This window comes from Dendrobates tinctorius, unplaced genomic scaffold (genome assembly GCF_039654945.1).
Source record: "Dendrobates tinctorius isolate UK_male_01 unplaced genomic scaffold, ASM3965494v1 ptg000326l, whole genome shotgun sequence".
Lineage (NCBI taxonomy): Eukaryota > Metazoa > Chordata > Amphibia > Anura > Dendrobatidae > Dendrobates > Dendrobates tinctorius.
Window position 1 is genome coordinate 4,131,470 of NW_027361993.1, and position 27,977 is coordinate 4,159,446.

Below are 27,977 nucleotides of genomic sequence, written 5' to 3' on the forward strand. Positions count from 1 at the left end.
ACTTATGGTTTTGCAGCCCATTCCAGCTTTGTGATGGTCTATGATCTTGTCCCTGGCATCCTTATAAAGCTCTTTGGTCTAACCCATGTTGTAGAGGTTAGAGTCTGACTGCTTGAGTCTGCGGACAGGAATCTTTTATAAAGGTGACTATGTAAGACAGCTGTCTTTAATGCAGATAACGAGTTGATAGGAGTGTCTAACTGGTCTGTAGGAGCCAGATCTCTTAATGGTTGGTAGGGGATCAAATACTTATTTCTGACTGCAAAATGTGATTTTCTGGATTTTATTTTTGATATTCTATCTCTCAATATTAAAATTAACCTACCCTTAAAATTATAGACTGTTCATATCTTTGTCAGTGGGCAAACTTACAAAATCAGCAAGGGATCCAATAATTATTTCCCCCAATGTATGTGTGTCACATCCTTTTACCTAACGGTTTTGCACTGTGGAGCGCCCTGTGCTTTTTATTTTTCTTTTCTAGTGATTAGTATCATGAGGTGTGAGAAAATCTGTAGATATATAGGATGTCCCACAGTTATATCAGTTGTGGAAAAAAATGCATTTCCCCTTAAAAAAAATAACAACTCTTATATCTCTACATTGTGTTGTTCAGCTGGTATTTTCCCAGAAATTCATGAATAATTTGAATGCTGAGTGGGACCATTCACATTGCCAAATGAGTGTTTTCCTACACTGTAAGCATCGGACAGTGGTGGAAGGTGTTAGAACACATCTCTAACCGGATACACCCATTTGAAAATTTCATATGTGCTTTTCTAGCAAGAATCACAGAGGAACGAACCAATGCTATGTTCTAAGATGCTAAAGAAGTTTTATACTATGGGAAATCTTTTTTTTTTTCCAGAAAAAAATGTTTTAGGATCTGTTGAGGCCAGAACAGAGTACTGCAATGCGAAGGCGCTGGGAAAGGTCAGAGAGGCACAGCGCCTGTGCACTGCAGTAGTTTGCTCTGCCCTCAACAGGACAGAGAAGTACGCCTGCGCAGGAGAGTGATTCCGGAGAGCGACAAAGAAAGCAGGAGGACGGCGTCGCATGAAGATGGGAGGCTCCAAACCCAGACCTGCGACACCTATCAGACCGGACCGCACCGGACCGCCCCCCCCCCGGGGGAGTATAATAAAACTTATGTTTCTTATCTTACAGGTCGAACTGGGGTATTATCTACAGCATTAGAGAATGCTGTAGATAAGCCCTGAAAGGTGACAGGTTCCCTTTAAGATCAAAGCTTCCAGTAGGTTATCAAAGCCCACAACTAAGTCCATATACTTATTGGTCAAAATGTGTATTTTGAAGAGTTAATAATCATTCTAATGGGAACGTTTGTTATCAATTATTGATTTATGTAAACATCCCGGCAGCAACGCTCTTGTTGTTCGTCCGATTATTGGATTGTTTATGCTGACAAAAAAATAGGCCAGTAAACAAGCGTCAAACAACTTCTATACAGTTGATTGGTGTTCATTTCATTCTTTGTATTCAGCCAGGATAAATGCACCATTGGTCAATGCTAGAGATGAGCGGATCTGGCAAATTTCGAATTTGCCTGTTCGTGCATTATTTCCTGGGAAATTCAATTGGTGGAGGAGTTATTCTTTGCAAATTCAACATTCCTTATTAAAGTCTGGGTTATTTTCCCTAGCACATAATAAACATAATATGTAAAAAATATAAAAATAGTTATACTGATCTCTCCGCCTCTCTGCTACTCACCCATCTGGTCCTCACCGCATCTTCAGATCCCCTGCCGCTCATGATGGAATATTCATGTCTCCGGTACTGTGCCAGGACTTCTGGCTGTCATGGTATCTGGGAGGGTACTGTGTGTGGGAGGTCATCGGCATAATAACGGAAAGGCGCAAAATCCTCCCAGGTGCCATGAACATTGCATTGAGAGCGGAGGAGGATCTGAATATGTGGTGAGGACCGGATGGTTGGCAGTAATTAGCGGAGGGGCTGGAGAGGTGGACGATGAGCAGGAGCTTAGTATAATGATTCTTAGAATTTTTTAACCTTTGGATGGGCAATAATGGTTCAGAAAAATGACAGCCAGTGGCGAATGTGGATTTTTGTAAATTAGAGTAGAATTCAATTCCAATTTATTCTCCCATCTCTAGTTATTGTGTAACTATTGTGAGTCCTTTCTGCAGCAGATGAGATCTGACCACGTGAAACCTCTATGGGGTCCATGGCCATAAGTGTGAATGGTTAACTACCAGATGGTACTCTTGCTGTGCCATCGGTCACCTTGGAGTTACCCATTGATGCTTATAGCCATGGAGCATCACCAGATTATGACGCAATGTGCCAAGGTGATAGTCATCCATTATCTGCGTGGGGATAAATAGAGATCCTTCTGTTACCCTATAATTTACGCATTATCCAGTTGCATGAATAATCACACTGTATTGAGCGATATAATCTACAGTGGATCCTCCCGCCTGTTTCTGACCCCACCTGACACAATATTAAACAATGATTATGTTAATTACTTGGAAAGATAAAAGAGAAGGTGCTGTAATTTTATACACTGACTCCCTGAAAGGCTCCTGCTATATTTTGTCACTGACAACAATGCAAACTGCTGTAAGGATCTGACTTGGAGAAGGGAGGGGATGAATGGAGAGCTTCCAGTACTGAATGGGACAGAGAGCAAGTTCTTTTTTTTCCTAAACACTAAAACTTGCTCAGCAAAAGCTACTTGTGGAAAGAAAGGTCATAGGAAGGGCTTGTGAGGGATTCAATATTCTCTCTGATCAGTGTGAAACTCAAGTCTGAACTAGTGTAGGAGAATGCGCAAATCGCTGGTATCAGACACTGTTCCTTTTCATCATTTTTTAGACAAAATTTTTCACATCATTGAATGTCTTAATTGTGTTATCAAATTATGTGTTTTCAGGAGCTCACCACTGCTCTGCCTCCAGGCCTCATTCTAAGTCGGGGGCCAGTGTGCTCCTGATTGATTGACAGCTCAGACCAGCGTTATTGATGAGCCACTACTACTCTGATGCCACAAGCGGAGGCAGTCCTGCAACATTGGAGGAGCGCAGAAGCCCAGGATTGGGGGCTAAAAGTGCTCCCCAGTGATCCAACCAACTTCAGAGCAGCGCTATCAAGCTCTATAGGAAGGAGCCAGTTGGCACTGAGCTCCTTGCCTAGGAGCCTGGCCACCTCTGATAGACTATAGATGTGATGTGGTTTGCAGCCAAGCAGTAAACAATGCAATTAAAAATCCATCCATTCTTGAGAAAAGATCATGTTTTTTATAAGACGTAATTTGCAAACTTCCTTGTTTTTAAAAGCAATTTGCAATTTTATCCTTTTAAGAAGTTGTGACAACCCATTTAAATGAGTTGTCTAATTTACAAGATCAATTTTTTGTTATACAGTTCCTACTTAGTGAATTCTTGGTTAAAGCGGTTGTCCAGGCTTGGGGTACAAGTCTGCAGTCACTCTATGTGCCTGCAGACTTGTGAATTCTCAGGGCGTGTGCACTGTGCACTTTGTGAATTCTCTGGTGCCAGCGGTCATGTGATCACAAGTATGTGATTTGCATACTTTCGGCCACATTTCGACTAAACATGTCTGGCCTTGCTCAATTCGCTTGCAGTGAGCGAGGCCGCACACGTCTAGTCAGCACATGACCGCATGTATGCAAAACGCATACTTGCAGTCACACGCTCACAACTCCTGGGACTGGTGCTGGAGAATCCTGATAGAGTGCACTGTGCTCGCTGTGAGGATTCACAGGTCTGCGGTTACATGTAGTGACTGTAGACTTGTACCCTAAAATCAAACAACCCATGAGAGTCCAGCACTCAGTACACTCATCTAGTGTTCAGACTGGAGAGCTAGAAGGAACATCTCTATCTCTTGACAATCTTCTAACACTGATATGCAACAAGGTGGCACGGAGTGGCAGCCATGGGCGAGTCCGCTAAACAACAGCCAGTGAGCACCCTGGCACCTTGCTCATGAAAAGTTAAAGTTCCTTGTACAGCATGTGTGACATGCACCACAGCACACTCCCAGGCTCTGTCAAATTCCTTTCAGCTGCTATCACGTAGGCTCCGCAAATCACTACAGAGAAGAGGTCCTTTTCCAACAGTTGAACTTTAATAAACAGCAAAATATTTCGAGAGTCCTCAGTGGTTGATACCTTTTAATGGCTAACTGAAAAGATGGTAGCAAATTGCAAGCTTTCGAGACTACTCAGGTCTCTTCATCAGGCTAGACCAGGGGTGGCCAATTAATTTTCCTGAGGGGCCACATGAGAGAACATGACTGTTATGGAGGGCCGAACAAATAGCTTGAAATTAATTCTACTCAACATTAATGTATTAATATTAATTGTATCACTTAATATTGAGCAGAATTAGGTATGCTGACACCCCCCTATATCTTTTTAAACCCGACAAGCCCCTTATATACAGCATGAGCCTCACACAGCCTGCTGCGGTATAAGCCCCACACAGCCCCCCCCATATGCGGTATGAGCCTCACACAGTCTACTACATATGCGGCATGAGCCTCACACCACAGCCTCCCCATATACAGCATGTGGAGCACCCGCCAGGGCAGTGGGGATACTCTGTACTGGGCCGCTTCTTAAAGGGGAAGTGTCACAGCAGCAGTAACCCAGTCCGTGGCCCTGGGCATCCAATTAAAGGGATATTTACAAGGGAATAAAGTTTATCATAAAGTGTTTGTGACGCCACCTGTGGTACTCGGCAATAAAGATGTTACCTGATGCTGCAGATTCAGTCCACTGGGACAGTTGTTGATGCAGCAGAGTTGGTTCAGCTCTCCACAGGCAGAGCTATGTCCCAGGGCAGTTAGGATATCAAACATAATGTTGGAGGTGAATTAGGTGCAGGGCAGGTGACGCAGGAAAGATTCAGAAGACCCAACAGAGTGCAGTTTCCTTTACCTTTTACTGAGCTGTGCAGGTACAGTCCAGGGCTCAGGTTACAGATGGTTCTGGAGTCGGTCAGCCTGAAAGCAATTTGGGAATCTCCTTATTCAGGTGGGTTGGGAGGCCTCCTTTCTAGCACTATTCTCTGAGGTACTTGCTGCTGTAAACTTTATTCAAGTTCTTCTCTCTTTCTGCTACTTAGGTAGAACTCCAATCGCATGACAGGCAACAGTAGCCTGCTTCAGTGATCGCTCCTATCTGGCGTCTTCGTCTCACACGTGCTGCTGTGTCATCGAGTATCAGTTGGGGACAGAGGATCTGTGGTCTTCTGCCCTCCGGATTCTGCTGCTGAGGCTTTAGCACCCACACAGCTCGGGATCTGGGGCCCGGTCTCTGGTGCTCAAGACTGGGGGTGAGCTCAGCTATATCTCCTGTCCCCCAGCTCCTCTCCACACATCCTGTCTCAACACAGTTCAGTCACCAACTACTCACTAACTTCCTCTTCCTGACCAGAGAGAGCAGCCCCCCTGAATTCGGGTTTAGAGCTCCCCCTGCTGGCCTGGAGCAGGTACTGTGCTGTATGCTGGAACTACTTGGTAAGGGGATTCCTTCTTTGCTTTCAGGCATGACATTACTCCCCCCTGGAGGGAGGCAAGGCCATTGTGGCAATTGTACTCCTGGGGTGCCACATTTGAACCCCACACAGCCTCCCTATATATGGCGTGAGCCCCACACAGCCTCCCTATATATGGCGTGTGCCCCACACAGCCTCGCCATGTACAGCATGAGCCACACACAGCCTTTCTATATGCGGCATGAGCCTCACACAGCCTACCACATATGCGGCATGAGCCTCACACAGCCTCCCTATATATGGCATGAGCCCCACACAGCCTCCCTATATATGACATGAGCCTCACACAGTCTCCCTATATACAGCATGAGCCCCAAACAGCCTTCACATGTACTGCATTAGCCTGACACAGCCTCCTCTTGTACAGCATGAGCCCCACACAGCCTCCCCATGTACAGAATGAGCCCCACACAGCCTCCTCATGTACAGCATGAACCCCACACAGCCTCCCCATGTACTGCATGTGCCCCAGTTTCCTCATATACTGCATGAGGCCCCACACAGTCTCCTCATATACTGCATGAGCCCCACACAGCCTTCTTATATACAGCATGAGCCCTACAGTCTCTCCACATACTGAATGAGGACCCACACAGCCTCCCATATACTGCATGAGGCCCCCACAGCCTCCCCATATACTGATTGAGCCCCACACAGCCTCCCCATATATTGCATGAGCCCCACACGGCCTCCCTATATACTGCATGAGCCCCACACAGCCTTCCTATATACTGCATGACAGTATACAGCCTTCCCATAGCCTGTCCATGTGCTGCATGTTACCCCCATAGAATCCCCACGTGCTGCATGTCACCCCCATAGAATCCCCATGTGCTGTATGTCACCCCCATTAAATCCCCATGTGCTGTACATCACCCTCATAGAATCCCCATGTGCTGTACGTCACCCCTATAGAATCACCATGTGCTGTTCGTCACCCCCATATAATCCCCATGTTCACCCCCATAGAATCCCCATGTTCCCTTCCATAGCATCCCCATGTTCATCCCCATAGAATCCCCAGGTTCACCCCCCCATGGAATCCCCATGTTCACTTCCATAGAATCCCATGTTCACCCCCATATAATTTCCATATTCACCCCCATAGAATACCCATGTTCACCCCAATTAATTCCCCATGTTCACCTCCATAGGATCCCCATGTTCAACCCCCATAGAATCCCCATGTTCACCCCATAGAATCCCCATGTTCACCCCCATATTCATACATATGAAAAAAAACACCACATACTCACCTCGGTCCCATTCCCAGCGGCCCTGCCTCTGCTTCTGCCTCCATAGCACTGACTCTCCGGCTTTACACAGCTGACATGATGAAATGATGTCATCGCGTCAGTTGTTTCACATGCTGATTGGTGGAGCATACCGAACCAAAAGAAAACCCGAAATTATGGTCAAAGAATAAAAGTAATGAAAAATATTAAATAATAAATAATAAGTAAAACATAAATGAGATTAAAATACCTTTATTTAACAATAGTGGTACATATATATAAAAAGCTTTGTGTGCTCAAACTATTTAAAATATATACCTATACAGGTTTAATAACCACAAAGGTCCTCATGTATCAAGCATGTGATTACACCCTCTATATATTTGCCCTATAAGGAAGTGACATGAAATATATAAGGAGCCAGGACCCAACGCGCGTTTCGGAATAAATCCTTCGTCAGCCCCTGACGAAGGATTTATTCCGAAATGCGCATCGAGGCTGTGTTGCTCATTCACCAGCGGTCCTTAAAGGTATACACCCTCAATTGCCCTCCTTCACCTCTCTTGCTATTTTGCACTTTGCACTTTATATATTGGTTGAAATTTTATTGCTGTTGGCTAGATTACACCTTTATATTTTGTTTTTTGTGCACAGTCATTTTCTTTTGAGCCTAGATACATTTGGTCCTAGCTCCTTATATATTTCATGTCACTTCCTTATAGGGCAAATATATAGAGGGTGTAATCACATGCTTGATACATGAGGACCTTTGTGTTTATTAAACCTGTATAGGTATATATTTTAAATAGTTTGAGCACACAAAGCTTTTTATATATATGTACCACTATTGTTAAATAAAGATATTTTAATCTCATTTATGTTTTATTTATTATTTATTATTTAATATTTTTCATTACTTTTTATTCTTTGACCATAATTTCGGGTTTTCTTTTGGTTCGGTATGCAAGTTTTTCTCGAATGTTCTACCATTCTTCCATTAGCACCCACTGAAAAGTGTTAGAAATGGTAATTTATTAAATCACATTCTATTTTATTATTTATTTTCTACCGTTTCTTTGTGGTATTGCTTGCAATCAGGTTAATTGGATTCATTGGTGGAGGTAGTGGCCAGAGGCCCCTCCTCCACCAATGCTGATTTTGGGAATCAGCGACCGAGCGGGCGGGCACGGTGCAGCCCGTGGACCTCAGGTTTCCAGCCCCATGGCTGTCCAGCCCCAAGGCCGCACTTTGCCCACGTCTGGGTTAGACTAATACAACATCTGAAGAATCACATATGTATATACAAAACAGCACAGAAATAACGCAATAGGTAAAACAAGTGACGTGAAGCAGAATTGTCACACCAACCATGGCGACACCTGCAACCTTAAAATGGTTAAAATACATTCTATACTTTAATATTACATATAGCAACTGTGGTGCAGTGACCACTATGTCCGCTAGGGGGCGCTGTGTGGGTGTCCCAGGACGGCATACAGGCATATCCATTGTGGTAATGGGTATAGGATGGCAAATGGCAGTTATGTATCCCAAGGTGGGTGGCCTTGGGATTGACGCTTGAATATGTGTGTTGATCAGCAGAGGTACTGCTGAGCTGTTGTTACACTGTGTCAGGGAGAGCTTTCCAGGTGGCTGGTGAGACGGGCAGGACCAGTCACCTACAAACCCACCCAGTGGCGTGGGTCTAAAACCGCCCATACTAAGCTGTATGTGTGTGAATGGGTGTGAATCTGATATAGGACCTGCAATGAGGTCATAGCCATGTGATCCAGTGGGCGTGGATTAGGACCATATAAGGTGACCAGAGTAGGTCACATGAGAGAATGCATGGATCTGATTGGGCCATGTGAAAGGTCCTGGCAGACCTAGCTGGAGGATGGTGTGCTACCTTCCTAAAGACCACGTGCTGAGGCTGCTGACCCGGTGAGACCTGTGGATATGGGCTGTATGTGAGGACGGATAAGTCTCCTGTGTTTGCTGAGGCTCCAGGACTGAGCCTGAAATTATGGACACTTATGCTTGCTTTCGCATGAGCTAAAGGCTATTCCTTGTGTTATGTGCTGCTTTATGGGTTATGAAGCAATAAACCCTATGAACTTTTAAAGGAACGTGCCTCCTGATCGACTCCCGTGGCTCCTGAGTGAGTCGAATCCCTACACAACATTAATAAATTTGACACAGCCTCTGGTAACTTCAGTGGGTCATCCGTGACCCTGGCTCCACTTGGTTGGGGCCCTGGAACAAAGATTTCAAGTTCCTTTTTAACATGGGTCCGACGGACCCTGGTTCCTTTGCTCCTGGGACCCGTACCTATAAGGTATGCAACAGTCCAAGCCCGTGGTCCAGTCCTTTCCTGTTCCGGGTATCCCAACACTGGAATGAATGAAACACAGAAAGTTACGTCAAACACATTTACTGGCCAGTGGCCAACTCAGCAAGAGTTCTCACAGTCCTGCCCCGGCTCACTCCTTGGCCCTCCAGCACATGATCTTCCCCCTCCCTCCTTAAGCAAATCATGGGATCATTCAAGACAGCTCAGGATGAAAACAGATACAGTGCATTGTAAATAACCCCTTCGGGGTTCCAGTCCCGTTATCCAGCAGGGGGTGCGCAATGGTGCACAAACAAAATTTGGAGGAGAGAAAAAAAAAGAAACAAAGCCTCTTAACTGTGACCGGACAGGACACCACCGACACTCAACTGCACCGACATCGGGTGCATACCATGATGGCTCCTTGTCCCTTCAGGAGATGCAGAACAGTCTCATTCATTTTGTGCAACCATCACAACTTCTTTCATGTTAAAGACAAAAGTCAATCCACGTCAATCAAAATAAGCCTGCGGGTAGAATAATGAGCCGCATTGGGGCCCTGAACTACGACGCGTTGGAGGATGAAGACTCTCCACTACTTTTTCTGCTCCATCTTCCCCCCAATGGTGGATCCGGCATGCCCGGAGCCTTCGGCTCCCGTGATTCAACCACAGGCACTGTTTCCACTTCAGGTGCCGCTGCTCTCTAGTTATCTGCAGAGTCTGCAACCACTGTAGGTGGCTGTGTGTCATACCGGGATGCTCGATCACTTCTTCCGACTCCGGCCTCTTCGCATCCACGGTGTTCCAGCCCTCGGCAATCTCCTTTCCCCGCAGTCTGAAGGGGAACCAGTCCTCCATCCTGTTTATCTGCCAGCCTCTAGAACATGGACCCTTCTCCTCCCAGGACACTGACCGCTCCCAGTCTTGTCCACCGATGCTCCCATGGAAGGACACGCTTCTTTCACTACATTGCGGCAAGTAATAGCATCTCCTCTTCAGCCACACTGGTTAATTCTTCTTGGTCCCTCTCATTCATGGATGGAGTCTCCTTCAGCTGCTCCACCCGTTTCCCCAGATTCTGCAGTAGGGGTTGGGGCCTTCTCTTCTGCCTCACCCATTTTTTTGAGGGCACCAGCCCTCCATCTTTACACCCTTTTCCATTGGAAACGCCGATGATGGGCGACACTGCTCGCAGTTTTCGAACCATTCTCAAAAATTTTAAAGGAAACTGTTATCCAGATTATGCTCCCTTTTCAGGACTTCTATTTAATATCCTTCCAAAATTAAAGGGGTTGTACCAAATCTGAAATTTATGGCATATTCTGAGAATATTCCATACAATTTTAATAGATACTGGTCCTATGGCTATGACCTTTCTTGTGAATGAGACGCTACAAGAAAATTGAGGAGGTTGCAACTCTACAGCTCTTTATTAACTTCTATAGGAATTCCAAAAATTGTTTCGCAAACATGTTCCCTCTGGGTGCTGTAAGATTTCAACTATTGGAGGAGGGTAAGCTTTTTGTGGTCAGACATGTGACCTGGCAGCTGACTGCACACAATGCTCAGCTGTCAAGTCATATGTCTGTCCCTAGGATGCTCATGATTCTCCCCTAGATGAAACCTTATAGCACCCAGAGGAAGCATGCTTGCGAGACAATTTTTTGAAACTCCAATGCAGAATTATGAGCTTAGAAGAAAACATGTTACTTAAGTTCAGCACAAATTATGTATTTACTTATAAGTTGCTCAAATGTTTTTGTAGCTTTAACTGTTGGAACATATGTTTTCCTTTAACCACTGCAAACAATGTCTGAACCTAAATCGTTTTATTAGTTAAACAGATATTTAATATCTTTTATATGAACTAAAGTAACTATAGTAACAAAGTCAGAAATGGATGTATTTTGATCAAAAATGTCATTGAAGACCAGAATAAGCTGCAAGTTTTCTGACCGGTGAGGGCGGCGCTATTACATAAAGGAGGAATTTCAGCATTCACCAGATTTTAAGTTAAAACACATGAAGCTCACAAACAATGTATACTTTTGGAAGTGTTTAGAAATGTGTGTTAACATCATATAAACAGTGTAAAAGCTTTCTTAGCGGATTCGATAGAAAGAAGAAGGAGTAGAGTTTATTTTGTTTTCCTGCCGCGTCCTAAAAATGTGATGCACGAAAAGTGCACATCAAACCGCACAATCTCACAGCTCTTTTTATCATTGACAGTTTATCTAGAGGAGTAAAGAAGAGGGATAACATTACCATGTAAATGGAGCGGATCTGATCTGTCTCCTTAACATAATCAAATTCAACTTCCACTACAGCTGAAGAATGTTAACGTATAAACTGTTTTTCTATGCGAGTCTCATGGTGTTACTGTCATATCATCTCTCCATCCCTTGCTCATCCACTCCGGAATGGTGAACATCGAAGAGTAAGATCCCTTTGCAGGAATCATATTGGGTCCTGGGGCTGAGTATTGCCACGTAAGAAGGTTTTTTGCTGGTATTTTCCTGCTTTTATCCCTTTTGTGTGACCAATGGGCTAATTCCTCATGTGTACTGGTTAGCACTGCAGTCTTGCATCTCTGGGGTCCTAGGTTCAAATCCCACCAAGGACAGCATCTGCAAGGAGGTTGTATGTTCTCTCTGGGTTCTCCGGTTTCCTTTTGGACATACTGATAGGGAATGTAGATTGTGAGCCCCAATGGAGACAGTGATAATGATGTCTGTAAAGTGCTGTGGAATATTATGGGGCTAAATGAGCAAATAAAATATTAGTTAAATATAAATAAATAAATAATGAAGTTTATCTGGAGTGGAAGTTCCTGCAAAGATTTCTGCCTCCTAATAAAAAAGGAATGAGATTAAAGCCCTCTAGCTTACATGGATGTTGTCCGAACATTGACTTGGCTGATTGTTCTGCCGGAAGCACATACACAGGAGCGGTCCCTCTGTCTGATTGCTTATATGTGCTCTATGAAAAAGCAACTGTCAGGCATTTCTGGGGGCTGCTTATATCAGGGAGAACAAAAGGATCAGCAATCCAAAATCACACATGCTGGTTCGTTAAAGGGGTTGTCCGGTCTAAAACTACAAGTTTGCAGTCACTGTATGTAACTGCAGACTTGTGAGTTCTCAGAGCGCACACACTGCAAAATGGGATAATTCTACGGTGTTAATGCAGAAAACAGCAATCACGTGACCGCAAAAATGCTGAGTATGCATATTGTATACTTGTGGTCACATGACCGTTGTTCTTGGCACTGGCACCAGAGACTCCTCCCATTGTGCAGTGCATGGGCTGTGAGGAATTACAGGTCTGCAGTAACATAGAGTGACTTTAGACTTGTACTTTTAGACCGAACAACCAATTCAACTCCCCAACAATCATCCGCTCTTGGCCCCCATGCATATTAGATGGTCAGCCGAAGCCATCGATATGAGAATGATGGTTACTGTGCCTGATTCATTATTTGCGATTTGTTAAAGTCACTTTTTCTTTTTTTCTGACTTTCAGTATGTGCTGATGCACTTCAAAATGGTTCACGCTCTTCATTAATTTGGTGCAAAGTCAAAAATGCTCTTTATTTTTGTCTTTCACTGACCTTTGAGACTTTTTAGCACCAAAAGAAACAAATTCTTTAAAAAGTCACAAAAAGGCGTCAAATTCAAAACGCCTCCAGAGGAGAACTGGAGTGAGAGGCGCCAAAAAAATGCGACATTTAGTAAAAGTCACATTTCATGATCTGTCTAAAACACATGGATAAGAAGAATTGTCGAGGAAAAAAAAAAAACTTAAGAAAAGAAAAAAGTTAAAATGTGTAGAGAATAAGGCACAAATACTAAAGTCACTAAAAAAGAGCAAATGACTCCAGGAGAAATAGCGATGATGAATCGGGGCCTACGTGTGTAAATTATGATTGTGTGTAAATTATTTACGGCCCCTAATCTTTAATTAGGCACAAAGTAGCAGATATTGAATACAGATATATAACAAGAAATGATATTGATTACATTAATACACGTCAAGATACACTGGCCAAATCGATATATCCATTAAATGGATTGGAAATCACAAATATGCTGACAGTCACACTACATCATAAATCTACACAGTGAAATAAAATTTTGTTTTATGGAGAAATCTGAATTATTAAAATAAACTTACAAAAAGTAAGGTAGAAAAAAAATGTAAAAAATAAGCAAAACTAATTTTGTTCTTACTACTAGGATTTCTTTTTTTCTTCTTCATTTCTATTCTTCATTATTACTATTATTATTATGTTCCCTTTTTTATTACTTATGGTGAATCTAAATTCTAGAGAATAAATATATATTTTCTTTGTCCACAGCAAATTTTACCTGATTCAGAAGTGACGTCACAAGACGACAGTTTAAGAAAGGTAGGAAATTACCTTCATTTTTCACTTCAACCAAATAATTTATGAATCCAATATGTATGAATAACCCATATCCTGTATGTAATTAAATATATTTCAGGTTAATTCCAATCAATTACTTAAAGAGAAGCTATCATCAGAAAATGACCTATTGTTCAAATTTTTTTCTGTTACATGTATTTAAAAAAAGTCATTTTTCATATCATGAACTTTATTAAAATAAAAAAAGGATACAATAGCATTCTTGCAATTTACACACTTGCTACAGGGGCTTTTTTAGACTCATACTTCCTGTCCTTTCAGAAAGAGTTTTCAGTAGTCTCCATATCATTAGAGGCAGGATTATGATAAGTAACACCTCTATACACAACTGATAAAAGATCCCCCAATCACAATTTATGATGTCACGGCTGAGCCTCCATTCACAAGGGTCTTTTTACATGCTCATTAGATGCTTCAATCCAAAAATAGGGAAATATTCTGACCATTGTGCCTATGGACATTTATTGTTTCCTGAAACATTAGGTCTAAAAAAAATTATTTGCTAGTGTGAAAATTGAAAGATTTCTATTTTTTATTTTTAATATAGATAGTAAAAACTGAAAAAATTGGCAATTTTTTTTTCACAAAAATGCAGTTAATAAAAAATCCCTGATTTAAACAATAGATCATTTTCTGACAATAGCTTCCTTCTAAGTGAAGTGGTCATGATGTTCTTTAGAATACCTCTCTTAGATGTGGTTGGAGATGTCTTTCAATAGGAATGCTCCAAATTATTCTTGAGGAATTTCAACCAGTGGGTATGTAGCAAAATAATTAGATTGGGAATTTACAGTCAAGAAGTTTGAATTGATGTTTTCCAGCTGTTTACCAGTACAGCTTACCATTTTTGTGATCAGTGATGGTTCAACCACTCATATTTTTCTTTAGACACCGGGCTTCTTTTAACTAAACTCTGTGTTTGGCTTGGAAGCTCAGTCCCATTTATCTAAATGTGGCTACGTAAAACTAAATCAGGCATCTGGACAAAAGTGACTTCTGTTTGGTGGAAATCTAACAGTTGGACATCCACTGATTATACATTGATGACATGGCGAAACTTGACCTGCTAAATAGTAAGTGACTTGACACTACTATGAGAAGTCAATTAGGAAAGACATGATTCATTTATGAGAAAATGGAAAACGGTCTTAGGAGCGCAGGAGAGAGACTCAGACAAGAGATGGGTTTAAACCATAACGCGTTTCGAGAAACTGCACCTGATGAAGACGGATCCTCCGTCGAAATAAGTTGTCCTAAGACCGTTTTCCATTTTTTCATTGCTCCTATCATCCATTGGAGGTTTTCAGCTGGAGCTGCGGTGGAGACCTGACATCCTTGTCTGCCCCTGGGTTGCTTCCTAAGCGCTTCTTTATGACCGCTTATCACTGACTCTTATGATTCATTTATGGACACTACGTCAATGAAAGTAGGTCCGAATTAAAATTAGGAAACATAGAAATTAATCCATCCTGAAATCTAGTTTATCTCCTACAAAATTTTACTTTTAGATGGACATTTAATAGCTATCAATAATGGCTGTCTACAGCCTTTCTGTAGAGTTTGCAGAAAGCCTAAGTTCTCTCTTAGGCTCCAATTTACATGGATATACAGTAAATATTTTAGAAATGACATTACTTGGCAGACTCATGTCGCTGGTGAAGAGGGACCGCGCCGTATTTAAAATATATTCCCTTTCCAGTAGCAACTCTTTATGCATTGAATGACTACAGATTGATGTCTCCCAATGTGCGTCTGATTGTGTTTATTTCCTAAGTATAGTTATGTAAACTGTAGCAATGGATCTCATTTTTTAATTAGGAGTTTTAGTTTGAGATTTTGCATTGATGCTGTTTCTGCTGTTTTTGTTTTACTTCCATATGACTATGAAACATATCTGAATTATTATTGTAAATTAATTTTATGGACCTTTTGGTGTGATGATAACAATCTAACTGCAGAGTGTTTGGACACAAAGAAGAAACTTGTGTTAATGTACAAGGAAAAAAAAAGTAAAAAGTGTTGTGACCAAGTAGTGACCTTCCGAAGAGCCAAAGTCTATAGGGATGACCTTTTTACCTTCAGAACCTCCATAATTCACTTCATGATGTCTTTGACTCAGTGGGATCTTTTTTGTGTTTCGAGACACATCAGCAAGGTGGCAGTGCGACAGATCCTCATTACCATACAACTCAATTACTACAGAGTTTCCAAAGGATTGGAGTCCATTCAGCCATTGAATTGCTGTTACAGATGTATGTATTCACCTCCATTGTCTCAGCTACCTGGACACATAAGAGACGGCAGAAAATCATTACATACTTAGCCTATGTCCCTATTATGTTTTTGTAATTATTACATATTTAAATGTCACTGTATCTCATCTTTGTAATTTCTGCCCTTTACAATAGTATAAGGAGCAAACAAAGGTCAATATCTTCATCTTTTCCCCAAGTTTGCATAAAAAAAATTGTTTCTCACTAAAACCTGTTTGGTGATGGGTGCTTGGCTTTATGGGGGTCATAAATTAATTTAGAGATGGGCTGGACATTTTAATAGCTGGAGGTCAGTGAGGTCATGGCAGTAAGGTAAAGAGTTCAAGTACGTGGAAGGTGCAGTTATATATGAGAGGATGTGGGATTCCATATCAGGAACCAAATGATGGTCTTCAAAGGTTTAGCTAAAATATAGCAGTATATTCATGAAATTTGGCACTCGGAAAATGAGAGCAAATACACAATATTAGTGTGTGCTCTTAATATACCGTATATATACAGTCTATGTACATATATAAATATATATATATATATATATATACATATATTGTTTTTTGTTTTTACATTGTTTTCTTCTTGTGATTACTTTAGAAGTTTCCATTTATTGGTGTCAGGTGTCTATTATTGAACACTCTGTATATGCTTAAACCAAGGCCTACCATGGGGACTGGTTCACTGGTTAAAATAACAATTTTGTACTCATAGAGTCACTATCTCTTTTGCATTTGGCTTAGAAGGTTCCATAAGCAAGATATCTACTTTTTCTTGACAGTTTTTTTAAAAGCTCTCTGGCCAATCAGTTGATCACAATGGTTCCAACAGCTCCAATTTCGAAAATACTGACTATGAGTCATTCTAGCCATATTGTCTGGGATCCCAAATGGCAGCTTTTCTGTAACATGCATATGCCCTTGTTGTCAGAACTTTTTTAATGCCTCACGCACATGACTATGTACGTTATGGACTGGAATACCACATTGCTCACTCCTGTGCAGTGTTTAATGCTGTATATCACCAATATACCCCTAAAAGAGCTCAAACTAGGAGAGATTATACTCTAATCAAATGGAGCACGCTGCAAGCTGCAATTTTCCACATTGCATTTTTGTGTGTGTATCTCCTGTTTCCTGTGTGTTCACCTTTTGTTTTTTTGCTGGCTACAAATCCCATAGTGATTTGCACAGCACAATGAACCAATCACATATATCCTAACTGTTGCTTTCCCCTCCTAACAGCATTGGGTTTCCCAAGCAACAAAGAGAAAAAGAGGCTGCAGCTGCATCCCCACCCTTCCCTCTCTTTACTACTTATTAGTTCAGAGAAAGATAAAGAGAGAAGCTGCAGCTGCATCCCCACCCTTCCCTCTCTTCACTACTTATTACTTCAGAGATACAGAAAGAAAGAAACTGCAGCTACATTCCCTTCCTTCTCTCCTCGCTATTTATTAATGCATAGATATTGAGAGAAGATGCATCTCCATCCTCCACTCTCCTAACTATTCATTGCTGCAGATATCAACAGAAAAACAGAGATGCAGCTGCATCACCCTCCTATACTTTCCTTAATATAGAGAAAATGAGAACATGGGAAGCTGAAGCTGCATTCCATTCCCTCTTTACTCTCACTAAGTATTAATTAGAAGATATAGAAAGAGAGAAGCTGCAGCTGCATCCCCATCTACACCTCTCCTGACTATTATTACCACAGACATAGATAAAGAGAGACGCTGCAGCTGCATCCCCACCTACACCTCTCCTGACTATTATTACCACAGACATAGATAGAGAAAGAGAGAAGCTGCAGCTGCATCCCCATCAACACCTCTCCTGACTATTATTACCACAGACATAGATAGAGAAAGAGAGAAGCTACAGCTGCATCCCCATCAGCACCTTTCCTGACTATTATTACTACAGACATAGAGAAAGAGAGACGCTGCAGCTGCATCCCCATCTACACCTCTCCTGACTATTATTACCACAGACCTAGATAGAGAAAGAGAGAAGCTGCAGCTGCATCCCCACCTACACCTCTCCTGACTATTATTACTACAGACATAGAGAAAGAGAGACGCTGCAGCTGCATCCCCATCTACACCTCTCCTGACTATTATTACCACAGACATAGATAGAGAAAGAGAGAAGCTACGGCTGCATCCCCATCAGCACCTTTCCTGACTATTATTACCACAGACATAGATAGAGAAAGAGAGAAGCTACAGCTGCATCCCCATCTACACCTTTCCTGACTATTATTACTACAGACATAGAGAAAGAGAGACGCTGCAGCTGCATCCCCATCTACACCTCTCCTGACTATTATTACCACAGACCTAGATAGAGAAAGAGAGAAACTGCAGCTGCATCCCCAGCTACACCTCTCCTGACAATTATTACTACAGACATAGAGAAAGAGAGACGCTGCAGCTGCATCCCCATCTACACCTCTCCTGACTATTATTACCACAGACCTAGATAGAGAAAGAGAGAAGCTGCAGCTGCATCCCCACCTACACCTCTCCTGACTATTATTACTACAGACATAGAGAAAGAGAGACGCTGCAGCTGCATCCCCATCTACACCTCTCCTGACTATTATTACTACAGACAAAGATAAAGAGAAAGAGAGAAGCTGCAGCTGCATCCCCATCAGCACCTTTCCTGACTATTATTACTACAGACATAGAGAAAGAGAGAAGCTGCAGCTGCATCCCCATCTACACCTCTCCTGACTATTATTACCACAGACATAGATAGAGGTAGAGAGAAGCTGCAGCTGCATCCCCACCTACACCTCTCCTGACTATTATTACTACAGATATAGAGAAAGAGAGACGCTGCAGCTGCATCCCCATCTACACCTCTCCTGACTATTATTACTACAGACATAGATAAAGAGAAAGAGAGAAGCTGCAGCTGCATCCCCAGCTACACCTCTCCTGACTATTATTACTACAGACATAGAGAAAGAGAGACGCTGCAGCTGCATCCCCATCTACACCTCTCCTGACTATTATTACTACAGACATAGAGAAAGAGAGAAGCTGCAGCTGCATCCCCATCAACACCTTTCCTGACTATTATTACTACAGACATAGATATAGAAAGAGAGAAACTGCAGCTGCATCCCCACCTACACCTCTCCTAACTATTATTACTACAGACATAGAGAAAGAGAGACACTGCAGCTGCATCCCCATCTACACCTCTCCTGACTATTATTACCACAGACCTAGATAGAGAAAGAGAGAAGCTGCAGCTGCATCCCCATCTACACCTCTCCTGACTATTATTACTACAGACATAGATAAACAGAAAGAGAGAAGCTGCAGCTGCATCCCCAGCTACACCTATCCTGACTATTATTACTACAGACATAGAGAAAGAGAGACGCTGCAGCTGCATCCCCATCTACACCTCTCCTGACTATTATTACCACAGACATAGATAAAGAGAGAAGCTGCAGCTGCATCCCCATCAACACCTTTCCTGACTATTATTACTACAGACATAGATATAGAAAGAGAGAAACTGCAGCTGCATCCCCATCAACACCTCTCCTAACTATTATTACTACAGACATAGAGAAAGAGAGACGCTGCAGCTGCATCCCCATCTACACCTCTCCTGGCAATTATTACTGCAGACATAGATAAAGACAGAAGCTGCAGCTGCATCCCCATCAACACCTTTCCTGACTATTATTACCACAGACATAGATAAAGAGAGAAGCTGCAGCTGCATCCCCATCTACACCTCTCCTGACTATTATTACTACAGACATAGAGAAAGAGAGAAGCTGCAGCTGCATCCCCATCTACACCTCGCCTGACTATTATTACCACAGACCTAGATAGAGAAAGAGAGAAGCTGCAGCTGCATCCCCAGCTACACCTCTCCTGACTATTATTACTACAGACATAGAGAAAGAGAGACGCTGCAGCTGCATCCCCATCTACACCTCTCCTGACTATTATTACCACAGACATAGATAAAGAGAGAAGCTGCAGCTGCATCCCCATCAACACCTTTCCTGACTATTATTACTACAGACATAGATATAGAAAGAGAGAAACTGCAGCTGCATCCCCATCAACACCTCTCCTAACTATTATTACTACAGACATAGAGAAAGAGAGACGCTGCAGCTGCATCCCCATCTACACCTCTCCTGGCAATTATTACTGCAGACATAGATAAAGACAGAAGCTGCAGCTGCATCCCCATCAACACCTTTCCTGACTATTATTACTACAGACATAGAGAAAGAGAGAGGCTGCAGCTGCATCCCCATCTACACCTCTCCTGACTATTATTACCACAGACATAGATAAAGAGAGAAGCTGCAGCTGCATCCCCATCTACACCTCTCCTGACTATTATTACTACAGACATAGAGAAAGAGAGAAGCTGCAGCTGCATCCCCATCTACACCTCGCCTGACTATTATTACCACAGACCTAGATAGAGAAAGAGAGAAGCTGCAGCTGCATCCCCACCTACACCTCTCCTGACTATTATTACTACAGACATAGAGAAAGAGAGAAGCTGCAGCTGCATCCCCATCTACACCTCTCCTGACTATTATTACTACAGACATAGAGAAAGAGAGAAGCTGCAGCTGCATCCCCATCTACACCTCTCCTGACTATTATTACTACAGACATAGAGAAAGAGAGAAGCTGCAGCTGCATCCCCATCTACACCTCTCCTGACTATTATTACTACAGACATAGAGAAAGAGAGAAGCTGCAGCTGCATCCCCATCTACACCTCTCCTGACTATTATTACCACAGACATAGATAGAGGTAGAGAGAAGCTGCAGCTGCATCCCCACCTACACCTCTCCTGACTATTATTACTACAGATATAGAGAGAGACGCTGCAGCTGCATCCCCATCTACACCTCTCCTGACTATTATTACTACAGACATAGATAAAGAGAAAGAGAGAAGCTGCAGCTGCATCCCCATCTACACCTCTCCTGACTATTATTACTACAGACATAGAGAAAGAGAGAAGCTGCAGCTGCATCCCCATCTACACCTCTCCTGACTATTATTACTACAGACATAGAGAAAGAGAGAAGCTGCAGCTGCATCCCCATCAACACCTCTCCTGACTATTATTACCACAGACATAGATAGAGAAAGAGAGACGCTGCAGCAGCATCCCCAGCTACACCTCTCCTGACTATTATTACTACAGACATAGAGAAAGAGAGAAGCTGCAGCTGCATCCCCATCTACACCTCTCCTGACTATTATTACCACAGACATAGATAAAGAGAGAAGCTGCAGCTGCATCCCCATCTACACCTCTCCTGACTATTATTACCACAGACCTAGATAGAGAAAGAGAGAAGCTGCAGCTGCATCCCCATCTACACCTCTCCTATTATTACCACAGACATAGATAAAGAGAGAAGCTGCAGCTGCATCCCCATCTACACCTCTCCTGACTATTATTACCACAGACCTAGATAGAGAAAGAGAGAAGCTGCATCTGCATCCCCATCTACACCTCTCCTGACTATTATTACCACAGACATAGATAAAGAGAGAAGCTCCAGCTGCATCCCCATCTACACCTCTCCTGACTATTATTACTACAGACATAGAGAAAGAGAGAAGCTGCATCTGCATCCCCATCTTCACCTCTCCTGACTATTATTACCACAGACATAGAGAAAGAGAGAAGCTGCAGCTGCATCCCCATCTTCACCTCTCCTGACTATTATTACTAGAGACATAGAGAAAGAGAGACGCTGCAGCTAGATCCCCATCTACACCTCTCCTGACTATTATTACTAGAGACATAGATAGAGAAACTGCATCACCTTCCTTCTTTAGGGCCCCGTCACACATAGCGACGCACCAGCGATCCCGACAACGATATTACCTTGTCAGGATCGCTGGTGTGCCGCTACATGATTGCTGGTAAGCTGCCAAACAGACAGCTTCACCAGCGATCAGCACCAGCGACAGGAGGGTAACAAGCGATGCACGTCGCTTAGTTACCCACTGTGTACTTTAGTTACCAGCGCGCTGATGCAGGGAGCTGATAACTAAGGTACACATCGGGTTTCTAAGCAGCGCCCGGCACTTAGAAACTCGACGTGTACCTTGGTTACCAGCTCCCTGCACCAGCACGCTTGTAACTAAGGTATACATCGGGTTTCTAAGCGCTGCGCGCCACTTAGAAACCCGACGTTTACCTTAGTTACCAGCTCGCTGATCGCTGGTCTCCCGCCTGTCACATGCAGCGATGGATGCTGGCCAGCGGGAGACCAGCGATCAAAAAAATGTCCTGGCCATTCCAGGACTATCAGCGATACCCAGCAGGGGGCTGGTCGCTGGTCAGTGTTGCACACAGCGATCTCGCTGGTGAAATCGCTGTTGCGTCACAAAACTTGTAACTCAGCAGCGATCTCGCTAGTGAAGATTGCTATGTGTGACGGGGGCTTTACTCTCACTTTATTACTGCAGAGATAAAGAGCAAAGCTGCAGCTGCATCTCCTTCCTACCCCTTTCCTCACTATTTATTACTGCAAAAATAGTTAAAGAAAGAGAGAAGCTGCAGATGCATCCCCATCCACCCCTCTCGCTATTTATTACTTCATAGGCAATCCTCCACTCTTCTACCTATTCATTGCTGCAGAAATAGACAGAGAACGAGAGAAGCTGCAGCTTTATTGCCAACTTCCCCATATCTGCAGTTCATGTCCAAACCATTGCTAAATACCCTTCCATTATTGCAGTCTCGCTGCAACCCAAAACAATGAGTAAAATGTGTTGTTTTCAGAAAACTTCTTACATTGTTTGCTGAAAGCAGGTGTTGTGTGTTTTAAGATACTTGGTTATAGCTAGACTCAAGAAAAATGATTTGCCGGACCCTTTTCTAGTGGCTCACTATGGCATCCAGATCAGAGAACTGCAAACATCCTTTCACCAGCCCACATTACCATGCCAGAAGAGGCGTCAAGGATGCCGCCGGGGAGGAAGCTCAAAATCATCTCCTCCGGCTGCCATGGAGTAGCAAAGTGACCAAAGGACCAGGATCCTGCAAACTATTTTGCTCAACTATTTTTATTAAATCTAATTAGATATATTAATTATAAGTAATATATTATATGAATGATATTCATAATTGTAATAATTATTATATTATAATGAGCAAAGTGTGTCTGCATTATAGAACACTTGATGTAAACTCTTATTAAAATGTATCGATTTATGTCACTATCCATTACAAGTAATTAGTCACTGACTAAATTACTGCTTAAACAGTCACAGCAACAGTGACTCCTACTGGTTAGAAAATACTGTAAGACAATAATAAAACGTTAATAATGAGAATTAGTTCATTTTTTTACTAATTTAAGCGATAGCCTTGTAGTAACGCTTAACAATACTTTCTACTTATACATTTTTTTTTCTTGCAGTTTTATATCCGCCGCACATATTGAGGCAAACACTGGCATCTATTCACATTTCCTTTAAAAAACAGTTTGAATAAATGTTTTTTTTTATTCTAAGCCGAAGTCAAATAATGGCACTATAGTCATCCGAGGTCTTTTAAATTGCGTTGGCTTTGGTGTCACCGGTCCTCGGAGAGTTCTCTCTTCAGTAGACCCTCTATTTAGTCTGTGTTTACTTAGAAGGAATAGCCTGGGGGCTACTGGAGGAAAAACATCTGTGTGAGATAATCTATAGAGTTATCTATCTATCTATCACTCTTGTCGGAGCCCGGTCTCTCTTGAGAGCCAGCTGAGAGACTTGTAATGAAAAGCCATTGCTGAAGAGGCTTTAGGGACAAATAAAGAAACATGTTAAGAGCCGGCCGAAAATGGATAGAGGACATTATTAAAGCTGAATAGCCTTCTTATCAAAATCCAATAGGGTAGACATTGGCCAACAGCTTTGCAATTATTTTTTCAACATACCAGAAAAAAAAGAGAATTTATCCCTCAACAACAAATAGATGTAATCAAGTTGGTTAAACCTTGAAGGATAAAAAGAAAAAAAAAAAGTATATGCCCCTTATTCCGGTCCTATCTTAAATCCAGATTTCTGACCTGGATCCTACTTAACGAGTTCGGAAGTGTTAAAAATAGCAAAAAGTTGAACATATGAATGTAATAACAATTATATATATGTCTAAATATATGTACAGTATATATAATATAGAATGTAATTTTTTTTTGCAATATTGAAAAAAACTTCCTTTAATTCATCAGTTTAGTTAAGTGCAGTTAGATTATCGGTATAAGTATAATAATTGTAACAAATATTTATTTTTGGACTTTTTGACTTATTGGCCTCCATTAGACGATCTCATCAATTGCAAATTTTTTTTCCCAGTAATGTGTAAAGGTAAAAAAAAGGTGATTTGAATGCTTCTCTTGTATGGTTATATCAGAATGAGATAATAATGTCGTGTTACTTTCAAATATGCATTACTAAAGCTATTAATCCCCTGTCATTTAAAATGAGATATGTAATACTTAAGGTCAAAGCAGACATCTGATATCTCACTATTACATTGTTTGCAAGGAGATGATTGATTGATAATTATGATAATTTGCAAAATGATTATTTGCGTATGATATCCAAGGAGTGTCCCTGCGGACCGTGCACAATTTCCTATTTATATATGGGCCATCAAAAATGGCCTCTGGTAACACAGGACGTGGACAGGTCTTCAGAGTCGCTCCCTATGGGAGTAACAAGACTGATGAGTTATGACCTGGATGAGACGCAGCTCAGACTTCAGTAAGGAGTCAGGAAGTTTGTCAGGGAAGAGCAGGGTCGTTTCTGGTAACTGTCTATTGTATGGCAATTATGGGGCCACACAGCCAGAGGCAAAGAAGGGAGTCATCCATCTCGGCAAATGTGAGTTTAAATCCCCCAAAATAATAATAAAAAAAAACATTTCAATGATTCATGATTATGTGAGTTTACTATAAAACCACTTTAACTTTGCATTTAACGTTTAACACTTTTCTTTGTATTTTACAAACTAGCACATGAAATCTAGTAAATTTCTGTATAGAAAAAATTGGGATAATTGCATTCTTGAATGATGCTATTATAGAAATTGTTTCATTCTGGCTCTTTTACAAGCCAAAATGTTAGAAAACTTTTTTACTTTATACTCTTGTATATCCCTGCCCGAACTCGAGATTTTTTAAAACTGGAAATTCCAAAATTTCTAACTTTTTTTGTGTTGCATTCTTATTGGACGTAAGACTTTATGCATATCCGAAGTCAAAACTTCGAAACTCCTGGGCCCCGATGCAAAATCTGTAACACTAATGCTCCTTACTTATTATGTGCCATTTATAGTATTGGTTTCTATTAATGTGACTGGTTAAACATGCGTACCTGTGTATGGCTGCCACATTGTTACTCACTGTAGCTACATCCCTTTACATACAAATTAATTATTTTAACAAGTTCCATCCATATAGCGCAAGATTTTGTCATACATTTGCCAAATATTATTATTATTATTATTTTAGAGCACCAAAAATTCCAGGGTGTTGTACATGTAAAGAGTGTTCACATACATATCATACAAGTACAATAAATGTTAACTAAGGTTGTGCTTACACAGGCTGACCGGAGGCAAAATATGTAAACCAATCAGTAAACTTTTACTGATTGTCGGTCGTTTGAATGTCCGTGTACACAGGCAGACCAAAGTAAACAATGCAGACTGAGCGATCTAGACTAGATTTTTCAGTGCACATAGGCATCCATAATTCTTGACAATTTGACTCCTATTTTAAAGGGACGATGCCCCAACGAGAATGACAATCTTTTCTAAAAGATCATTTCACCCAATGAACAAGTGTTTTCCTCATTTATCGGGTGATCGGCAGCCTGTATACAAGGAAATATAATCATGAAAGAAGTGTTTTTTAGCAACACTTGTTCGTAAAAAGCCATTATAAGTGACAGAAGGCACAAGGACTGTGCCGTCACGGCCTTAAAATCTACAGGATAAAGGAGAAGCAGACAGTTGGTTTATTGCTTTCTAAAGAGATGAGTTTTCAGGTTGCATCTCCTTGCTTCAATTGTGGGAGACAATCAGACTTGCAAAAACTCTGAATTTCAGAGGATGGGAGATGCTTGGGAAAGGTCTTGGACACAGTTGGGTGAGTATCCTAAGATGGGTAGAAGAAAAGGAGGTCTTGTGAGGACTGGAGAGTATATGATAAAGTTGGGTAAGGAACCTAAGGTGGGGGAGAAGAGGAGGAGGTCTTGTGAGGACTGGACTTTTATGATACAGTTGGGTAAGGAACCTAAGATGGCAGAGAAGATAAGGAGGTCTTGTGAGGACTGTAGATTATATGATACAGTTGGGTAAGGAACCTAAGATGGGGAGAAGAGAAGGAGGTCTTGTGAAGACTGGAGATTATATGATACAGTTGAGTAAGGAACCTAAGACAGCAGAGATGAGAAGGAAGCCTTGTGAGGACTGGAGATTATGTGTGGGGAGATATCAGGAGATTATTTTGTAGATGTATGTAGGAGACATTATGAACAGCCTTGTAAGTCATTGTTAGTAACTTAAACTGGAATTATTGGTCAACTGAAGCTAGTGAAGGGATTGACCAAGGTAGAGGTGTAGCCAATTGAGAGGAGGATTAAGGCAATGGAGATAAGGAAAGAATGAAGGGGTGTGAGGGTGTTAAGGGTACTTCACACAAAGCGAGATCATTAGCAAGATCGCTGAAATGTCACAGGTTTTGTGATGCAACAGCGACCTCGCCTGCGATCTCGCTACGTGTGACACATAGCAGCGACTGACCCCCCGCTGCGATATCACTGATCATGCTTGAATGTCCTTGGCCATTTTTTGATCATCGGCGTCCTGCTGGCCAGCATACATCGCTGTGTGTGACGCCGACAAGCGACCTTGTTGGCGACTCAGAACTCAGGGACACAGGCGTGAGTCATCAGAATAGCGGCTGCGTGACAAGGTCCCAACGACCGCCGAGGTCGTTATACGGATCGCCGTATCGTTGCTGCGTCATTGAGTAGATCTGCCTGTTTGACAGCTTATTAGTGACCATGTAGCGATGTACCAGCGATCTTTACCAGGTCATATCGTTGTCGGGATTGCTGGAGTGTCGCTATGTGTAACGGGATCTTTAGATGCCCTTCCTCTTTGTTGCTGATTATGCTAATTTTCCCAAATTGTTGCAACCTTTATGAGTTTTTGTAGTTGTGTTAGTGTGAGTAGACATTAACCTTCAAATTATTACTTATTTGGATATTATATCCCACGGTCAATGCAATGCATCACCTGAACCACAGGTGATGCATTTTACCTACTTAATAAAAAAGAATCATAGAATTGAGCCGGAGTATAGGTTGGTATTTGTGCAATGTAAAAGAGCATGTTCACATTGTAGCCATATCCCAGATAAACCGCGAGAATAAAACAAAATTAGCATATACCCTGTAGTAAATAAATGAGTAAATAGTAAATGTAAATAACATAAGGTACTAAGTTAACACTATTTTGATCAAAAAAACATAAAAGCCATCCCACTGTGACAGAGTATACCCATTGGGGTGGTTCTATCCTGTCTCTAGTATTCAAACTTCATCTGGTGCCAGCTGACATCAATAAGGGCAGAACAAGACAGAGGCCTGACTGTTTAGACACCTCCACACAGGAAGCAATATAGATGAAATACTTAGCTCAGAAAGGGGAGCCATGCCCCTGATTGTACAAAGTACAAAAAACTACAGGAAAACCAAAGAAGTGAGCCAGAGCATAACTTGATATACATGCAATGTGTAGGAGCACATTCACACTGAGGCCATTTCACAGGCAAAACTCAAGAAAAAAACAAAACAAAATGATTGTGGAAAATGAGAAAAACCAGCACCAAACAACTTAAAACATACCTTTTCAAGCTTACTCAGCGGACCAGCAGTGTACGGCTTACAAAATCCCAGTTGCAATACCTGAAACGATCAGCGTCGTACAAAGTCCAGGCCAAGGAATTAAAAATAGGTGGCACTCTATGATGCAGTAAAACAATCCTTTCCTCCAGGGGAGCAGGTGCAATGGAGGACAACGGCCATTTCACGTCGAT

General features: G+C 42.0%; 1 protein-coding gene across 1 annotated transcript in view; it reads left to right on the forward strand.

Annotated features, from left to right (window-relative positions):
- Positions 1 to 27,977, forward strand: part of PRDM16 (PR/SET domain 16) — an 842,524-nt gene that overhangs the window by 401,002 nt on the left and 413,545 nt on the right. Inside the window, exon 3 of the mRNA XM_073561698.1 lies at positions 13,497 to 13,547. Within this exon, the coding sequence (XP_073417799.1) occupies positions 13,497 to 13,547 (51 nt within the window). The remainder of the gene's footprint in view (positions 1 to 13,496; positions 13,548 to 27,977) is intronic.